This window comes from Loxodonta africana, chromosome 18 (assembly GCF_030014295.1).
Source record: "Loxodonta africana isolate mLoxAfr1 chromosome 18, mLoxAfr1.hap2, whole genome shotgun sequence".
NCBI lineage: Eukaryota > Metazoa > Chordata > Mammalia > Proboscidea > Elephantidae > Loxodonta > Loxodonta africana.
The window spans coordinates 18601610-18621234 of record NC_087359.1 but is presented as its reverse complement, the minus strand read 5'-3'; the positions used below and the strand labels follow the sequence as shown (position 1 = coordinate 18621234).

Here is a 19625-nt window from a genome sequence, read left to right as displayed (position 1 = left end):
GCCCCCTCTGTGGGCGTGGAGGAGCAGAGGGGGCATGTGAGTAGCAGCTCAGTGTGGTGGGCAGGGCTCCAACCCTGGTCGTGTGACTTGGTGACTCAGTTTCCCCTCTGAGGATAATAATCGTGAGTGAGTTCATCCATGTCCCACCACCACCCGTTGCTGCCAAGTGGACTCTGACTCACGGCGACCCCACAGGTGTCAGAGTAGAACTGCGCTCCGTGGAGTGTTCAACGGTTGGTTTTTCAGACGTAGATCACCAGGCATTTCTTTCGAGGTGCCTCTGAGTGGGCTTAACCAACAACCTCTCCTAATTTATGTAAAAGGACTCAATAGTCATGAACGATTGTTATTATCTGGCGGGAGGGGGGCTGGCACGAGGCCTCCTCTCCCCTCAGAAGATGAACAGCAAGGGGCTGGTGAGGCTCATCTGTTGGCCGGGCCCCTTCGCTCCACCTCATTAGAGTGGAGCATAGCAGCGGCGTGTTTTCCCCTGGTTGTCTGGCCCCAGCCAGGACCCCAGGGACCCTAGGCACTCCCTGGCCCAGAGCAGCACTTAGAGGAGCCAGTGACCTTTCAGTGGGGGAAGGTGGTGCAGGGAGTAGGAGACCTTCCCGTTACCCTGCCTTGGCCCCTGCTCTCCCTCTTAACAGCCCCTTGAACAAAGACCGTTGTGCACTTAGTCTATGCCTAGCATTATGCCCGAGCACATTACACATGTCATCTCACGGGCTAGACATGGCCCTCTAGGTAGATAATACTGTTGTCCCCATTTGACAGAGGCGGGGACTGAGGCTCTTAGCCTCATTCGGCCACAAGTTGGCTATTCCCAAACCCAATCTCCTTTCTTCATCTCTCCCACTAGCCACCAGCCAGCGGTCTGTCCTGGCCCTCGGTCCACCCAGTGTCTGAGGCAGGCCAGGCAGGCCGGGCAGGGCCGCAGAGGGCACCTGGCTGTAGCGAGGGGCTTCAGTCTGTGGAGTCCTGGTTCCTCCACTTGTGTGACCTTGGACAAGTGACTACTTTGGGCCCTGATTTCCTCATCTGTAAAGTGGGAGCAGGAATTGTCCTCACCACCTGCAGTTGTGGGGAGCTCAGATGTGTGAGTGCTTAAAACAGATCCTGACACAAAAGAATGGCCAGGAAGTGCAAGGCATTGTGGTTGTTGCTCCTCCTTTGGTACAGGCTGTGTGGGGTGTGGTGCTGGGTTTACAGGAAGCCCCCCCACCCTGGGGTCTGGGGCCTACCATGGCTTGGGCATCCCCCACGGTGCTTCCCCTCTCGGGTTCCTTGCAGGGGCGTTTGTTTTGAGGCTTCCTCTTTAGGCATCCGAGGTCAAGTGTTCCCAACCTCACTCCTGGGGAGCCTGATGCAGAGCAGGAGCAACCCAGGGCTCAGGGCATGGGGCTCGCCAGCTCTGCAACCTCCAACAGGACCTCGAATCCAGGGGTGCCCTCCAAGGCTTCTGGGCCACCCATTCCTTACCCATGTCCTAACTTGAGGGTGAGGCAGGTGAGGTCAGAATTCACAGGCTTAGTGAATTCTGAGAGCTGACCTGGGAACTGGTGAGTGCCAGCCTGCCCCGGGACCCGTTGCAGATGGTGATTCTCATGGACCCCATGGAGGACCCTGATGACATCCTGCGGGCTCACCGCTCCCGGGAAAAGTCCTACCTGTTTGACGTGGCCTTTGACTTCACTGCCACCCAGGTGAGGTGCTTCTGGGGGCATGCAGGAGCACCTCTCGGCCCTTTGCCTTACTCTGGAGGGAGACTCAGGGGACCCTGCCCTTGACTCCCAGCCTCCCTGCAGCACTGGCTGAAGTGGACACACCCTGTAGGGAACACAGCCTGGTTGGCCCCTTGAAGCCTGTCTGGTGGGGAGGGGGCAGGTGGAGCACAGTGACAGGGAAGCTGAAACCGGGGGACCCCCGTCTTCCCATCTGCAGGATGCTCCCAGAAGCAGATGCAATGCGTCCCCGGGCTGGGGGCCAGAAGGCAGCTATGGGGGGAGGCATCTCGGGTGTCCTGAGCTCTGTTTCAAGCTGGCGTCCCCACCCTGGGGTGAAAGCAGAGACACCCCTCCCCCACTCCCACATCACTTCTCCCTTTTGGGAGCTGGGCATGCCCGTGGGCATCTGTGCTTTGCCTGCCTGTCTCCCCGCTGCTGATGGTCCCCTCTTCCCTGCAGGAGATGGTGTATCAGGCCACCACCAAGAGCCTTATTGAAGGCGTCATCTCGGGCTACAACGCCACTGTCTTTGCCTACGGCCCCACTGGTGAGGGGGCAGACCCAGAAGAGGCCTGCAATGCCCCTGGGGTCTCTGCCTTGGGAAATAAGCCCCCTCAGAGAGCTACCCTGGCTCCAGCTGGGCAGGAGTCGAGTTGTGGCTGATCCCAACCCTGCCCAGAACCTTCCAACCCCAAGGTTCCAGTCCAAGGCCTCTGCTCCCCACTGCCTCCCCGGCCATCTGGGTGGGCCCGGCTTCTAGGACAGACTGGATGTACCCACCAAGGTCTCACTCCTGCCCCCCACCCCCGGTCCTGCTCAGGCTGTGGGAAAACCTACACCATGCTGGGCACAGACCATGAGCCGGGCATCTACGTCCGAACCCTCAATGACCTCTTCCACGCCATCGAGGAGACCAGCAATGACATGGAGTATGAGGTGTCCATGTCCTACCTGGAGGTGAGCCTCCACCCTGGCCGCTGGGCTTGGACAAGAGGCTGGTCAGATGGGGCTGGCCCAGCTCCCAGGCCAGGCCACTGGGCAGGTTCCCGGGAGCTCATCACTGCTGCTCCCGTACACCCATGCTGTTAACCCCTCTGTACCCAAACCTGAGGCTCAGAGAGGTTAGGAAACTAGGTCAAAGTCACACAGGATGTGAGGGAGCAGAGAGAGAGTCAACCTCAGGGCCTTGTGGCTTTAAAGCCAAGCCCTGCCTCACCCATCAGTGAGCACAGAACTCCACCACACACCCTGCCATCTGCCACCTGCATCCTCACAGTCCCATTCTTACAGCAGACCAGCCTGCCCTGCCTTGCTTCCTCCAGGCACTCTGCCCACACAGGTACAGGTGAGAGCATGTGCTGCAGGTACAGGCTTGAGCCTGGAGGCCTCAGCTACTGAGCCACAGCCTCCCTGAGCCCACCTGCAGGAGCACAACCAGGAACAGTGGGTGTGGGGCATGCAGAGAGGCCAGAAGGTGGAAGAGCCAGTGCGCTGGCCTCCCTCTGGCTCTGGCCGCTAGGAGGAGCTGATAATCTCCAAGGTGACAGCTTCTGGGTTGCGGGGCGGGGGAGAGGGGGGAGAGTAAGGCAAGCCCCAGCCAGCATGGTGTTGACTCAGCCAGCAAGACTCACTTTGGAGGGGAGGCAGGTGAGTTGCCTAGCAACCAGCAGGGGTGGCCTGTCTTAGTTATCTGTTCCTGTTGTTAGGTGCCATTGAGTTAGTTTTGACTCATAGTGACCCTATGTACAGCAGAACAAAACACTGCCCGGTCCTGAGCCATCCTTGAAATCCTTGCTATGTTTGAGCCCATTGTTGCAGCCACTGTGTCAATCCATCTCATTGAGGGTCTTCCTCTTCTTTGATGACCCTTTGCTTTACCAAGCATGATGTCCTTCTCCAGGAACTGGTCTCTCCTGATAACATGTCCAAAGTACATGAGACGTAATTTCACCATCCTCCCTCCTAAGGAACATTCTGGCTGTACTTCTTCCAAGACAGATGTGTTTGTTCTTCTGGCAGTCCATAATTCAAAGACATCAGTTCTTCTTCCATCCTCCTTATTCATTGCCCGGCTCTCGTGTGTGAGGAGATTGAAAATGCCATGGCTTTGGTCAGGAGCGCCTTAGTCCTCAAAGTGACATCTTTGCTTCTTAACACTTTAAAGAGATCTTTTACAGCAGATTTGCCCAATGCAATACATCGTTTCTTGCCTACTGCTTCCATGGGTGTTGATCGTGGATCCAAGTAAAATGAAATGTTTAACTTCAATCTTTTCTCCATTTATCATGATGTTGCTTATTGGTCCAATTGTGAGGATTTTTGTTTTCTTTATGTTATATATGTTATCTTCCTTAGTTATCTAGTGCTGCTATAACAGAAATGCCACAAGTGGGTAACTTTAACAAAAATTTATTTTCTCACAGTTTAAGAAAATAGAAGTCTGATTTCAGAAAGCTGGCTCTAGGGGAAGGCTCTCTGTTGGCTGTGGAGGAAGGTCCTTGTCTCCTCAGCTTCTGCTTCCTGGTTCCTTGGAGATCTCCATGTGTCTTGGCATCTATCTTACCCCATCTCTCTCTGCTTGCTTGTTTAATCTCTTTTATATCTCAAAAGAGATTGACTAAAGATATACCCTACACTCATCCTGCCTCATTAACATAACAAATACAGCCCATTCCCAAATGGGATTATAGCCACAGGCATAGAGTTTAGGATTTACAACACATTTTGGGGGGGGGACACAATTCAATCTATAACATTTATGTCCTTGCCACATGCAAAGCACATTCACCGCATCACATCATCCCAAAAGTCTTAAATCAACTCCAAGTCCAAAATTTCATCTTCTGAATCATCCAAATCAAATGCGATTGAGAGTAGGCGTATTTCCATCCTGAGGCAAAATTCCTCTTCATCTGTGAACATGTGAAATCTAGAATACAAGTTATCTGTTTCCAAAATATAAAAGTGGAACAGGCACAAGGTAGACATTTTCATTACAAATGGGAGAAATTGGAGGGAAACCAAGCAAGTTGAAAACCCATCAGAACAAATTACATTAGCTCTCCAGGCTTGAACATAATTCTCTGTTCTTTGGGACCGTCTGGGCAATGGCCCTACTCTCCAGACTCAGGGCGTTGGCCATGCCGTCTGGATTCTGGGTGGAGGCCCCTTGGCCCTGGGCTTCTACCTTGTCTTCCAGGCCCACTGGGATTGCAGCTTGGTACTCTAGGCTTTGGGCAGCCCCATGCTCCTAGTCTATCCAAGTGGCAATACCACCCCCTTGGCCAGAGCAGTTATGGTTCTTCTGTCCCTTGGGCATGGCAGCCTTGTCCCCTCAGATTTGGGCAGCAGCCCCATCCCCCTGGCACACCTTAATGGCAGCCCCACACTCTGGAACCAAGTTGGCAAAGATCCAACTCTTTGAAACCTAGGAGGCTGTGGCCCTACCCTTTGAAACTGAGAGGGTCCTGCTTCCTGTGCTTCTTCCAACAATTTGCTGATCTCTGAGCTACTCCAGGAATGGTCCTTTTCTTTTCCTGGGGGACAACAGATGCAGCTCATTTGGCCTGTTTCCTGCCTATATAGTATTCCAAGAGGCAGATAGTATTCTTTCCTTTTGTTCTTTCTCTGTCCCTTTAGCCTAAGCTGATGGATTTTCTGCTATGGTAGTTGGTTAGATCCATCAGTCACAGGCTTAATCTCTTTAACAAAAGATTGTGTAGCCATGTCCCTGGTGAAACACTCTAGGACATGTATCCTTAGTTTGTACAACAGAATTTTCCAAATCTTTAAGTTCTGTTTTCATTTTAGACAGTTCATTTTTAAGTCCATCTCTTTCCTCTGGAATTTTACTATAAGTGGCAAAGAGAAACTATGGAGCCCCTTTAAGATCTTGCTTAGACTTGCCAAAACCAAAGATAAAGAGATAATTATAAGAGCAGCAAGGGATAAAAGAAAAGTCACCTACAAGGGAGAGCCAATAAGAATAAGCTTGGACTACTCAGCAGAAACCATGCAGGCAAGAAGGAGGCAATGGGATGACATATTTAAAACACTGAAGGAAAAAAATTGCCTGCCAAGAATCATATATCCACCAAAACTGTCTGTTAAATATGAAGGTGAAATTAAGACATTTCCAGATAAACACAAGTTGAGGGAATTCATAAAAACCAAACCAAAACTACAAGAAATACTAAAGGGAGCTCTTTGGTTAGAAAATCAATAATATCAGGTATCGACCCAAGACTAGAACACTGGGCAGAGCAACCAGAAGTCAACCCAGACAGGGAAATCCAAAAACAAAAAAAAACAAAGCAAGATTAAAAAAAAAAAAAAAAAAAGCCCAACACAGGGTAATGGCGATGTCATTATATAAAAGCAGATAACATTAAAATAATAAAGAGGGACTAAGAAATGTAATCATACACCTTCCATATGTAGAGGAAGATACGGCGATACAAAGAAATAAAAGTTGGTTATAAATTTAGAAAAATAGGGGTAAATAATAAGGTAACCACAAAGGAGACAAACTATCCTACTCATCAAAATAAAATACAAGGGAAAAATACAGACTCAGCAGAAACAAAATCAACAACAACAAATATGAGGAAAGGACAATATATAAAGAAAATCTACTCAGCACATAAAATCAAGTGGGAAAAAGAAGTTGTCAACACACAAAAAAAGACATCAAAATGATAGCACTAAATTCATACCTATCCATAATTACCCTGAATGCAAATGGACTAAATGCACCAATAAAGAGACAGAGAGTGGCAGAATGGATTTAAAAACAAGATCTGTCTATATGCTGCCTACAAGAGACACACCTGAGACTTAGAGACACAAACAAACTAAAACTCAAAGAATGGAAAAAAAATATATCAAGCAAACAACAATCAAAAAAGAGCAGGAGTGGCAATATTAATTTCTGACAAAATAGACTTTAAAGTTAAATCCATCAGAAAGGATAAGAAAGGACACTATATAATGACTAAAGGGACAATACACCAAGAAAATATAACCATATTAAATATTTATGCACCCAATGACAGGGCTGCAAGATACATAAAACAAACTATCAACATTGAAAAGTGAGATAGACAGCTCCACAATAATAGTAGCAGACTTCAACACACCACTTTCGGTCACAGGACATCCAGAAAGAAGCTCAATAAAGACACGGAAGATCTAAATGCCACAATCAACCAACTTGACCTCATAGACATATACAGAACACTCCACCCAACAGCAACCAACTATACTCTCTTTTCTAGTGCACATGGAACATTCTCTAGAATAGATCACATATTAGGTAATAAAGCAAGCCTTAGCAGAATCCAAAACATTGAAATATTACAAAGCATCTTCTCTGACTGTAAGGCCATAAAAGTGGAAATCAATAACAGGAAAAGCAGGGAAAAGAAATCAAACACTTGGAAACTGCACAAGACCCTGCTCAAAAAAGACTGGGTTATAGAAGACATTAAGGATGGAATAAAGAAATTCAGAGAATCCAATGAGAATGAAAACACTTCCTATCAGAACCTTTGGGACACAGCAAAAGCAGTGCTCAGAGGCCAATTTATATCAATAAATGCACACATCCAAAAAGGAGAAAGGGCCAAAATCAAAGAAATATCCCTACAACTTGAACAAATAGAAAGAGAGCAACAAAAGAAACCCACAGGCACCGGAAGAAAACAAATAATAAAAATCAGAGCTGAACTAAATGAAATAGAAAACAGAAAAACAATTTAAAGAGTTAACAAGACGAAAAGCTGTTTTTTTGAAAAACTCAACAAAATTGATAAACCATTGGCCAAACTGACAAAAGAAAAACAGGAGAGGAAGATCTTGCTTAGAAATCTTATCAGCCAGCTATCCAAGTTCACCACTTACAAGTTCTCGCTTCCACCAAATATTTGAACACAATTCAGAGATGTTCTTTGCCACTGCATAAAAACCACGGCCCTTCCTCCATTGTCTAATTACATGTTCATCATTCTCTTTTAAAGCCTCACCGGAAGCACGTTTAATGTCCACATTTCTAGCAACATTCTGTTGCTGGCACCCTATGTATTCCCTAAGATGACAGAGACTTTCTGTATAGCTCTCCTCACTTCCTTCTGAGCCCTCAGCAGAATTGCCTTTGATGTCCATAATTCTACCAATGGTCTCTTCATGGCAATCTAGGCTTTTACTATTAGGCACCTTAAAACTCTTCCAGCCTCTACCCACTACCCAATTCCAAAACTACTTCCACATTTTAGGTATTTGTTAGAGCAGCACCCCACTCTTCCGGTACCAAATTATGACTTAGTTATCTACTGCTGCAACAATTGGATGGCTTTAACAAACAGAAATTTATCTTCTCACAGTTTAGGAGGCTAGAAGCCCAAATTCAGAAAACCAGCTCCAGGGGAAGGCTTTCTCTTTGTCAGCTCTGGAGGAAGGTCCTTGTCTCTTCAGCTTCTGCTTCCTGGTTCCTTGGAGATCTCCATGTGTCTTGGCATCTGTCTTACCCCATCTCTCTCTGCTTGCTTGTTTAATCTCTTTTATATCTCAAAAGAGATTGACTCACAATACATCCTACCCTAATCCTACCTCATTAACATAACAAAGACAACCCATTCCCAAATGGAATTATAATGACAGGCATTGAGGTTAGGATTCACAGCACATATTTTGGGGGGACATACTTCAATCCATCTGAAGGGGTCCCCCAGCTGGCCAGAGTGTTCCTGCCATTGGTCAGATCCCAGGGGCTGAGCCCCTGTCCCAGTGTTCAGTCTGTTTGCAAAGGGCCACCCCTTGGTTTTGATGGATCTTGTATCCACATCTCAGGCAGCCTGATGTGTCCCTGTGGATGCTGAAGCCCTCGTTTCCCCATAGAAAGGAAGGGGCTGGCCCCCTAATCTGGATTTCTCAGCGAGGAGCTCAGGAAGTTTGAGCTCCTGTCTCCTTCCTACTGGACAGTGTGGGAGCCTGGCTCTGGCCTGGACCCGTGTCCTGTCACCCATTAACGTACCCATCCTATCAGATCTACAACGAGATGATCCGGGACCTGCTGAACCCCGCCCTGGGATACCTGGAGCTGAGGGAGGACTCCAAGGGGGTGATCCAAGTGGCAGGAATCACCGAGGTCTCCACCATCAATGCCAAAGAGGCGAGTCTGATACAGCCAGGGGCAGGAACAGGGACACTCACCACCTGAGGGGGCCTGAGGGGGTGGGGACTGAAGCTCAGCTTGGGCTGGGCTGGGCTGGGACAGACCCAGAGAATCCTGAGAGGTGGTAAGAGGGGGTCTCTCACACTGTCACCCTGCCTGGCATTGCTGACCCTGGGGGAGGGGGTGAGCAGGCAACACAGCCTCCCTGTTTACACACAGAAAGTTCCTGGGGTCAGGTACCTCCCCAGACCCCAGCCAGCCTGGGCCCTTCCCCCACTCTCAGATGCGGGATGTGCTCCCCCAGCCCTGGGATGCCTCCTCTCTGTGAAAGTCCCTGCAGAAGCCCCCCACAGGTCCCCACGAATCACCACCCCCACCTCCGCCCCCGCACTCAGATCATGCAGCTGCTGATGAAGGGGAACCGGCAGAGGACGCAGGAGCCCACAGCTGCCAACCAGACTTCGTCGCGCTCTCACGCTGTGCTCCAGGTGGCTGTGCGCCAGCGCAGCCGCATCAAGGACATCCTGCAGGAGGTGCGGCAGGGCCGCCTCTTCATGATTGACCTGGCCGGCTCGGAGCGCGCCTCCCAGGTAAGCCTGGCTCCCAGGTGGGGCTGGAGGGTCTTAGGGGAGGGGCAGGGCAGGCTGATGGCCTCCCAGGTGAGCCTGACTCCCAGATGGGGCTGGGCTTCAGGGGGAGGGGCAGGGCAGGACGATGGCCTCCCAGGTGAGCCCAGTTCCCAGGTAGGAATGGGGGTATCGGGGAGGGGGAGGGCAGGCTGATGGCCTAACAGGTGAGCCCAGCTCCCAGGTGGGAATGGGGGTATTGGGGAGGGGGAGGGTAGGATGATGGCCTTCTGGGTGAGCCCGGCTCCCCGGGGGCTGAGGGAGGGCTGTCCTCAGGCAGGAGCAGTACACCCTTGTAAGGGCCTAAGGAATGTCCTGGAGGAGCAAAAGAGGGGAGAAGGATGAGGAGGGGTGTCCTGAGGAAGAGCCAAGGAGGGGCTATTTGTGGGAAGGGGGAGAAGGATTGGAGGATGTGGGGGAGCAGGAAGAGAACGAACGGCAGAGGGAGAGACACAAAGCCCTGCCTGGGGGCCTTGGCTAGGGCAGGAGCCTGTAGAAGGTCTCTCCGACCACACCAAGGAGAGAAGGTCCCTACCACCCACCTCTCCAGCATCTTTGTCTCCCACTAAGCCCTGCTTGCCTGGCTCTGAGGCCTTGCACAGACAGCTCCGCCTGGCACGCAGGCTCACTGCCCTTCCAAGGGTACTTTCAAGGCTGCACAGCCGCAGGAAAGAGGAGGCTGAGCAACATCCCTGTTGGTGCTGGAGACAGTGCAGGGAAAGGCCAGTGGCCAGCAAGAATGAGCAGGGTTCCATGTTCGTACATGTGTATGGGGTTAGGGTTTGAACAGGGTGGGGAAATACACTCTTCTCTTCCAGTAAGGCCCGAGGATTACCAGGGAGCAGGATGGTGATGGAACTGGGCTGTGGTCTGGGAAGAGAGGGTACGAGGGTACGCCCTCCTCCGGCCATTAAAGCCAGCTGGTCCTGGTGAAGGCTGGGCTGAGACCTCTCATGGAGTGGGGGGCTGTGGGCAGAACCTCTCCCCCCAACACTTAACACTGTCCTGCAAGTCCAAGGATAGGAGCCCACTGTCCAATGACATGTTTCCTCCCACACTCACAACCCACACTTACACACATGTTCTCACACTCACACAATGCTTTCACATTCAGACACACATGCTCTCACACACACATGCTTTCTCACACACATACTCTCTCACACTCACACATACACACCCTTACATGCTCACACACCATCACAGTATACTCACACGCTCACAACTCACAGTCACACACTCTTGCTCACACATACACACTCTCACACCTATACACACAACCCACACACATATACACGCACTCTCACATGTTCACTCACACACACAACTCACACACACATTCTTACACTCACATATACTCTTACAGTCACACCCTCACACTCCCACATACTCATTCTCTCTCTCTCACACACACACACACCCCTCTCCTTCCTCCTGGCCCTGAAGCCTGGAGTGCCCTCTAGTGCTGTGTGTCTCTGGGTGTGCCTGTGGGTGTGCCTGGCTCTCAGCGGAGCTATTTGGGAGGCCTGAGAAAAGGACCACAACCTCCCTCCCTCCCTCCCCTCTCATTCCTGCCGCTGCGTGTTCAGCTGTGCCTCAGGGCCAGCCCTGGGGGAGACAAGCCCTGGGCACTCTCTATCCCACTCAGAAGTCCCCAGCTATCACTCTTGTTCAGACTCCTTCCAAGGGAGAAGAAGGAATTTCTAACCCAGAACCACCCAGGGCATGGAAGGGGTGGTTGAGGTGAAACCCCAGTCCCTGCCCCCTAAGGCCACAGTCGCATCCACCACTCACCCAGACACAGAACCGGGGGCAGCGCATGAAGGAGGGCGCCCACATCAACCGCTCCCTGCTGGCCCTGGGCAACTGCATCAATGCGCTGAGTGACAAGAGCAGCAACAAGTACATCAACTATCGCGACAGCAAGCTCACCCGGCTCCTGAAGGTACCAGCCACAGCCAGTGGGCACCAGGAGAGAGTTGCCAGGTGTAGCAAATAAAAGGACAGGACGCCCAGTAAAATTTGAATTTTAGACAAACAGCTACCAAAAAACTTAGTATAAGTATATCCCGTACAATATTTGGAACCTAGGCTAAAAAAGTTAATCATTTTTATCTGGAATTCACATGTAACTGAGTCCCTGAATTTTACCTGGCAGCCCTAAGCAAGGGGCAGGCAGCTAGGAGAGAACAGAGCTGACACCTCCCAGGACTTTGGGTCCAAGAGAACCAAGAGACACCCAGACTTGTAGGCTCAGGCCTCGTGGCCCATGGGGTCTGCCGTTTGGTGACCACCTCCTTTGTACAGGGGTGCCCTTGGCCTTTAATTATAGCAACATAACTGAGTGTTCAGTCCTGGCTTGGCTCTGCGTTCAGTTTCACCCCTACTAGTGTGTTTCGTCCTCTCAACAACCCTGTGAGTTCGAGGGATTACTCTTTCTATTTGCAGATGAGGAAACGGAGGCACAAGAGGCTAAGTAACTTTCCTAAGTAAGTGCTGGAAGGAGGCTGCAAACGAGCCTGTCTGCTCTAACATACCTAGTTTACTTAGCTGCCATCAGCCGGCCTTCGTTACTGCGCCCACAACCCTGGGACATAGGAACAATTGCAAAACTATCGCCATTTTAAAAAGTGAGGAAGCTAAGCATTAGTGAGGTGACGGAACCTGCTGAAGGTCACAAAGCTGGTCACTGCTGGAGCCGAGGCTTCCCTCCTCTTCATGCTGTTAGCTCTTCCCTCCGATGGTGCGGCCTTGTGGCAGACACCACGGCCAAGCTCAGGGTAGGGGAGAAGGTGGCTAAAGGTGTGTACCCTCCCACACACCGGCTGAGCCAGCAGTGCTATCAGCAGTCAGAAAAGGGGAGACCTGGAGGCAGGGGGATAGGGGAGGACAGGGAAGGGGCAGGACCCCATGGGGGCATGTGGACTGGCTGACTTCTGACTGCTTCCCAGCCGCCTGTAAAGGGGAGAGGAGGGAGAGGGAAAGCCAGCAGACCCTGTCCAGGATGCATCCTAGAAAAAACCCTTAAATGCAAGTTTTGAAGAGGAAACCGGAAGTGGGAAAGGGAGGAGGACAGGGGAACTGCCACTCAGGGCAGTTATTTTCATGGTGGCAGCCAGAGCCTAGAGTGTGTGTGTGTGTATGTGTATGACTGTGTGTGTGTATATGTATGTGAGAATATATGTGTTTGAGTGTGTGTGAGAGTGTAGGTGTGTATGAATATGTAGATGTGTGGGTGTCAGCGTGTGTGTGAGTGTGTGTGTGTGTGTGTGAGAGTATGTGTGTGAGTGTATGTACGTGTGTGAGTGTGTGTGCGCATGGTGGGGAGGCACACGGCCAGTGTCCTCAGCAGCCTGGCAGGAGTGGAGTGGGGAGTCAGCCCAGGCAGCTCACAGCCCCCGTCCTCCTCAGGACTCCCTAGGGGGGAACAGCCGCACGGTGATGATAGCCCACATCAGCCCAGCGAGCAGTGCCTTTGAGGAATCCCGGAACACCTTGACCTACGCCGGCCGGGCCAAGAACATTAAGACCAGGGTAAGGGCCCCAGTCTGTCCATCCAGGGAACGCTTTCCCGGGCCCAGATTTGAGCCCCTAGACTGATTCCAGGCCATGCCACCCCACTTGCTCTCTCTGGTACCGGCTCCCACTGCATTGGCCTCAGTCCCTAGCCCAGAGTCACCCCTGTGCCCGTATCATGCACTTTTCAACACCTGCCTGTCTGCCAGGAAGCCCATAGCTCCTGAGGGCCTCCTTCTTCCTCTTGTTCGAAGATCTGTGCCCACCTGCCTCATCCCCCTCCGTTTTCCCTCCTTTAGGTGCTCCTCAGACGTTCAGCATCTTCAAAGCACCTAACCATACTAGTTCTAATAAGAACTGGCATTTACTGAGTGCTTACTCTGAGCCTTTTAACACATTACCTCACTTAATCCTCAGAATAAGGCAGGGGTTACTCCTCTCCCTATTTTACAGTTTGGAAAAGTGAGGCATAAGAAGTTAAATGACTTCCCCTGCTGATTGATGATGGAGCTGGGACTAGAACCGGGTCTGCCCAGTGAACATGTTAGACCTTGGTATCTGTTAAGTCTCTCCCACCCTGTGTCTGTGTGTGGGAGGGTGTGAGTGTAGGATAACCTCCAGCCATTACTGCAGCGTGCATTCTCTGAACACCTAGAATTTGCCAACTGGCGTTCCAAGGGCTTTAAGTTTTATTGCAACCCTCACAGAGCTTAGTGAGGCAAGGAGACATATTCTGGAAATTGTGAATTGATGGTTCAAGGCAGAATATTACGTGTGCAGGTAAACGAGGCCAACAGCAGCTGCTGAGGTGGGTGGGCAAAGGGGAAGTGGGTATTGGTGGTGAGATCTGGTGAACTCTGCAGAGACGGTCAGCCAGACCCTGAGTGATGGTGTCCTAGTTATCCAGTGTTGCTGTAACAGAAATACCACAAGTGGGTGGCTTTAAAGAACAGAAACTTATGTTTTCTTATAGTTCTAGAGACTAGAAGTCCAAACTCAGTGCACCGGCTCCAGGGGAAGGCTCTCTCTCTGTCAGCTTCTGTTACCTGTGGTCTTCATGCAGCCTTGGCATCTATCTTCCCCCATCTCTGCTTGCTTGCTGCTTGCTTAATCTGTTCTTTTATGTCTCAGAAAAGATTGACTTAAAACACATCTTACTCTAATGCTGCCTCATTAGCATAACAAAAACCCATTCCCAACTGGGATTATAACCACAGGTATTGGGGTTAGAAGGAGCCATGGTGGCATAGTGGTTAAGTGCTTGGCTGCTAACCTAAACGTAATTTGAATCCACCAGCCACTCCTCAGGAGAAAGGTGTAATGGTCTGCTTCTGTAAAAATTGCAGCCTTGGAAATCCTATGGGGCAGTTCTAGTCTTTCTTGTAGGGTCGCTATGAGTTGGAATCGACGCAACGGCAGTGGATTTGGTTTTGGATAAGGGTTAGGATTTACAACACATATTTCCGGGGGACACAGTTCAGTCCATAACAGATTGCAAGGACGTTCCAGAGGGTGTGAACAGTAGGGGCAGAGGCTCCAGGGGCAGGAGGGAGATGGTGTCTGCCATGGACCAGGAGTGCAGGAAAGTTTCCATCCATGGTGGGAGCAGTGAGTCAAAACAAAATCAAAAGAGATAGTGGTAGGCCTTCAGTGTCAGGTGAAGGACTTCAGGCATTCTCCCCAAGCAATAGGGAGCCAGCGAAGGTTGCTGAGCAAGGGAGGTGGCATTTTAGGAATGTGATCTGGCAGAGGCATGTAGGTATGATAGGAAGTTGTGGGGCTGGAAGAAAGGAGGCTATTAATGTCTTCCTGAAGGAATCCTGGTGGTGCAATGGTTAAGCCCTCAGCTGCTAATCAAAAGGCTGGCAGTTTGAACTCACCCAGCAGCTCCACGGTCGAAAGACCTGGTGATCTGCTCCAGTAAAGATTACAGCCTAGAAAATCCTATAGGGCAGTTCTACTCTGTCACGTGGGGTCACTATGAGTTGGAATAGACTGGATGGCGCCTAACAACAATGTCACCCCAAAAGACAAGAGAGGCAGGGAAGAAGAAAGAGACAGGAAGACCCGCAGGCAGGGCGCCATGACTGCATGGAGGGGCGACTGACTGCCGATGTTGTCTTCCTCCTCTGTCCCCCTCCCGTGCTCCCCACAGGTGAAGCAGAATCTGCTGAGTGTCTCCTACCACATCGCCCAGTACACCAGCATCATTGCTGACCTTCGGGGCGAGATCCAGAGGCTCAAGAGCAAGATTGATCAGCAGGGGGGGCGGGGGCCGGCCCGGGGCCGGCTGGAGCGGGGTGACCTCAGCCACATCCAAGGTGTGTGCATGTCTGCTCTCAGGCTGCCTCATGGAACTCTGGGGTCGGGCAGAGCTGGCTTCAAATCCAGGCTCTTCCGGCTGGGTTGCCTTGGGCTAGTCACTTGACCACTCAGCCTTCTGTTCTTCAAAAATGGCATGGTGATCTCTGCTTCAGAGGGATGGCATGAAGATTGGGTATTCCCTCATAGAATGTGTGTTTGTTCTGATGAGTTTCCTGCAGGTGGCAGTTCGAGTGTCTAAGGGGGCCCTTTTTATAGGTGCTTTAAGGGTTGGTGGAAACCCTGGTGGCACAGTGGTTAAGAGTTTGGCTGCTAACCAAAGGTCGGCAGTTGGAAACCACCAGGTGCTTCTTGGAAACCCTGTGGGGAGTTCTGCTCTGCCCTATAGGGTGACTATAAGTCGAAATTGACTCGATGCCTGTGGGTTTGGTTTGGTTTTTAAGGGCTGGTGGGAGCCCTGGTGGCGAAGTGGTTAAGCAGTTCGAATCCATGAGCCGCTCTTGGAAACCCTGTGGGGCAGTTCTATTCTGTCCTATAGGGTCCCTATGAATCAGAATTGACATGACAGCAATGGGTATGGCCTTTGGTTTTAAGGGCTAGTGGGGGAGCCCTGGTGGCGCAGTGGTTAAGCACTCAGCTGCCAACCAAAAGGTTAGCAGTTCAAACCCACCAACCACTCTGTGGGAGAAAGATATGGCAGTCTGCTTCCATAAAGATTACAGCCTTAGAAACCCTATGGGGCAGCTGTGCTGTGTCCTATAGGCTCACTATGAGTTGAAATTGACTCGACGGCAGTGGGGAAGGACGAGTGGAAGCAAGCGGGGAATCGCCTTTGAGCTGAAGCATGAAGTGTCAATGATGGCGTTGGGGCATAGGAGAAGGTAGTAATCCAGGAGGTCTTTCTGAAGGAAGTGGTTGGAAAGGAAGTGAGAGCAATCGTTTGGTAAGAAAGGGAAGAGGGGGCTCCAGGGCCCAGATTTCTGGCCTGAACCTCCCACCCTCCCTCCCACCCTCCGTGCAGCAGAGGCCCGGTTGCACAGTGGGCAGGGGGAGCAGACCGAGATGGCTCAGCTGCGGGAACAGCTCATCAGCGCCTTCCAGGAGCAGATGGATGTGCGGAGACGCCTGCTGGAGCTGGAGAACCACGCCATGGAGGTCCAGATTGACACCTCCCGCCACCTGCTCACCATCGCTGGGTAAGCACTCCTGCCCCATGCCACCCCTGGACCTGGGCCCAAGGGACCAGGACCATAACCATACACTGGGTCCTGCCCCTCCTCCATGCCTGAATCCCATGTCTCCCTGGGGTGGGGGTGCTGCAGCTGGGAGCACGAGAAGTCTCGCCGGGCCCTCAAGTGGCGGGAGGAGCAGCGGAAGGAGTCGTTCACCAAGGATGACAGCGAGAAGGACTCGGACACAGGCGATGACCAGCCAGACAACCTTGAGCCACCTGAGGTGGCCTCAGCCCGGGAGAACATCGCTGCCCTGGTGGGCGAGCAGAAGAAGCTGCGCAAGGAGAAGGTGCCAGTGTCTGGGGTTCAGGGAGAGGGAGCTTGAGAAGCCAGGCAGCGGGACCTAGGGGGAGGGGCAGGGAGACCTGGGAGCTTGGGGTACAGATCGGGTGTGACCTTGCCAAGGTCCTTAATCTCCTTGAGCCTTGTGTTCCTCATCTGTAAAATGGGATGGTCATGGTGCCGTCCTAATGGGGTTATGCCTGGCACATACCAAACCAAAAAAACCAAACCCATTGCCGTCAAGTCGATTCTGACTCATAACAACCCAACAGGACAGAGAAGAACTGCCCCATAGAGTTTCCAAGGAGCAGCTTGGTGGATTCAAACTGCCAACCTTTTGGTTAGCAGCTGAGCTCTATAACCACTACACTACCAGGGTTTCCAGCATATATAAGGACTCAAAAAATGGTAGCTTTATGGATAAGAGGCCTTTGCCTTCTGCTCTGGGGAATAACCAAACCAGGAGGGGCTTCGGGGCATCCTGATCAGCTGCTGTTGAGTCAGCGCCAGTTCATGGTGACCCCATGTGTGTCAGAGTACAACTGTGCTCCATAGGGTTGGAAGTAGATCGCCCTGCCTTTCTTCCAAGAAGCCTCTGGTGGACCCAGCGATTAGCCTATGATCACAGTAAACTGTTTGCATGGCCCTGAGGATATCAGATGGGCAGAGGCTGGGCAGATATCCACCAAGGCTGGTTCCAGGGGGTTTTGTGGCCAGGGTGGCAAGAAGGTGAGCACGGAGGAACCAGTTAGGAGTAGCTCCCGGTTGCAACCTCGAATTGACCTGGGGGTGGAGCTCCAGCCGGAAGCCCAGAGTCCAGGGACTGGAGCGGTGTGGTCAGGCCCGGGGGAGGTGGGGAGAGGTGGGTCCCTAGCCCTGCCTGGCTGACCCTGCATCGCCCCCAGCTGGCGCTGCAGCAGCGCTGTCGCGAGCTGCGCACGCGGGGCCGGCGCCTAGAGGAGACGCTCCCGCGGCGCATCGGCTCTGAAGAACAGCGCGAGGTGCTCAGCCTTCTGTGCCGCGTGCACGAGCTCGAGGTGGAGAACACCGAGTTGCAGTCGCACGCGCTGCTCCGCGACGGCGCGCTCCGCCACCGCCGCGAGGCCGTGCGTCGCCTGGAGCAGCACCGCAGCCTCTGTGACGAGATCATCCAGGGCCAGCGGCAGATTATCGACGGTAGGGCCTGCGCCCCGTGCACCCGGGCCCACGGCCCCATCGTCCGGGAGGGTCCGAGCGCCCGCGCTGATCTCTCCTCTTCCCCCGTAGACTACAACCTGGCCGTCCCCCAGCACCTCGAGGAGCTCTACGAAATGTACCTGCGGGAACTGGAGGAGGGCAGCCTGGAGCGGGCTACCATCATGGACCGTGTGGCCTCCAGGGCCCTGCGGGTGGGTGCCTGGCCATGGGCACACAAGAATGTGCTGAGGGCACTCGCTAAGGGAGGGGCTGATGCCCAAAGCAATGCCTGAAGGGCATGGAACCAGGCCGGCAGGCACCCTGGGGAGTTGACTCTCTTCCCCTCTACCCCATTAAAACTTCTCACATCTGAGTGAGGCCCCCATCCCTGGGCATTCTTCTCTGGCCCTTACCTCCACCCGGGGTCTAAGGGTTAGAGTTGGCCACCTGAGATATAAAGAACTGCCCCAGATAGCCCCCAGCCCCAAGGCAGGTGCTTGCCACCAGGTAGTGCCACTGGGGATACCCAGCAGACCACAGCTTCTCCTTCAGGTCCCAGAATGAAAGCCCACTGCCCCCTGGGCTCCTGCCCATGTTACAGCCCTGGTCACCCTGTGCTGTTACCTGGTCCAGGACCAAGTCTTCTGACAGCCTGCTCCCACCCCTTCCCCACAGGACAGCTCCTTGCCCAAAATTGCCCCAGCAGGAGCCATGCTGACCCCAGATTCTGACCTGGAGAGCGTGAAGACGCTGAGTTCTGAGGCTCACCGTCTGCAGAACAGCATCCTGCCCCCCCTCAGCACAGAGAGGTGAGACCAGGGGCTGCTTCCCACCAGTCCTGCGAGAGCCACCTGCTGTGCTATCCCGGGTGCCAGCCCAGATCAGGGCTGATCGGGGGACCTGGAGCAGGAAGGGAAGGGAGGAGGTGGCACATGTCAAGAGCCAAGACTCCTGGGCTCCTTCTCCTTCCCGAAAACAGCTTCTCTCCTGGGGTGGGGCTGGGTCCTCAGGGGGACCAGCCTGGCCAACCACCACCCCACCCCTCCTCTGCCAACCCCAGTGAAGCCAACCACGTGTTCAAGGCCAGTTCCCGGGCCTGGCAGGTGAGGGGCTCCTCTGTGCCCACCCCGCCCCCCATCCAGATCGGCAGCCTGGTGACCCAGGAGGTGAGCTCTGAGCACCTGCCGGCCCCCCAGGCTCCACTGTTGGGGGTGGGGGCACAGGAGTGGGCACCCATGAATCATGACAGAGCCTTTCCAAAATGGCCACCACTCCAGAGCTTCCCCATCTCTGCTGAGGGGCATAGGGTCCCTGCTGTGTTCAGGCCTCCCTCCTCCCAACCACTTCACCCCGCAGGCCCCTGCGCTGGACAGCCTGGTCAGCCTGAGCAGTCGGATCAACTCTTCCCCTGACAGCAGTGAGACTCTGTCGGAGATGCCCTTGTCCCACAAAGGTGGGCCCCTGCCTGCCCTTGAGCCCCTGCCTGGCATCGCTCAGGCACCCAGCCCAAAGCCCTTCCTTGCCTTCCACACTGTTGAGTGCACACAGGCACTCTACAGAGAGCCACCACTGT

General features: G+C 52.8%; 1 protein-coding gene across 1 annotated transcript in view; it reads left to right on the top strand.

Annotated features, from left to right (window-relative positions):
• The window catches only part of KIF19 (kinesin family member 19), a 34616-nt gene that overhangs the window by 13287 nt on the left and 1704 nt on the right, over positions 1 to 19625 (top strand). Inside the window, exons 3-17 of the mRNA XM_003417194.3 lie at positions 1596 to 1706; positions 2187 to 2274; positions 2548 to 2684; positions 8770 to 8895; positions 9294 to 9488; positions 11323 to 11469; positions 12936 to 13058; positions 15196 to 15361; positions 16384 to 16558; positions 16685 to 16883; positions 17782 to 18052; positions 18143 to 18264; positions 18728 to 18861; positions 19113 to 19218; positions 19409 to 19505. Coding sequence (XP_003417242.1) covers positions 1596 to 1706; positions 2187 to 2274; positions 2548 to 2684; positions 8770 to 8895; positions 9294 to 9488; positions 11323 to 11469; positions 12936 to 13058; positions 15196 to 15361; positions 16384 to 16558; positions 16685 to 16883; positions 17782 to 18052; positions 18143 to 18264; positions 18728 to 18861; positions 19113 to 19218; positions 19409 to 19505 — 2197 coding nt within the window. The remainder of the gene's footprint in view (positions 1 to 1595; positions 1707 to 2186; positions 2275 to 2547; positions 2685 to 8769; positions 8896 to 9293; positions 9489 to 11322; positions 11470 to 12935; positions 13059 to 15195; positions 15362 to 16383; positions 16559 to 16684; positions 16884 to 17781; positions 18053 to 18142; positions 18265 to 18727; positions 18862 to 19112; positions 19219 to 19408; positions 19506 to 19625) is intronic.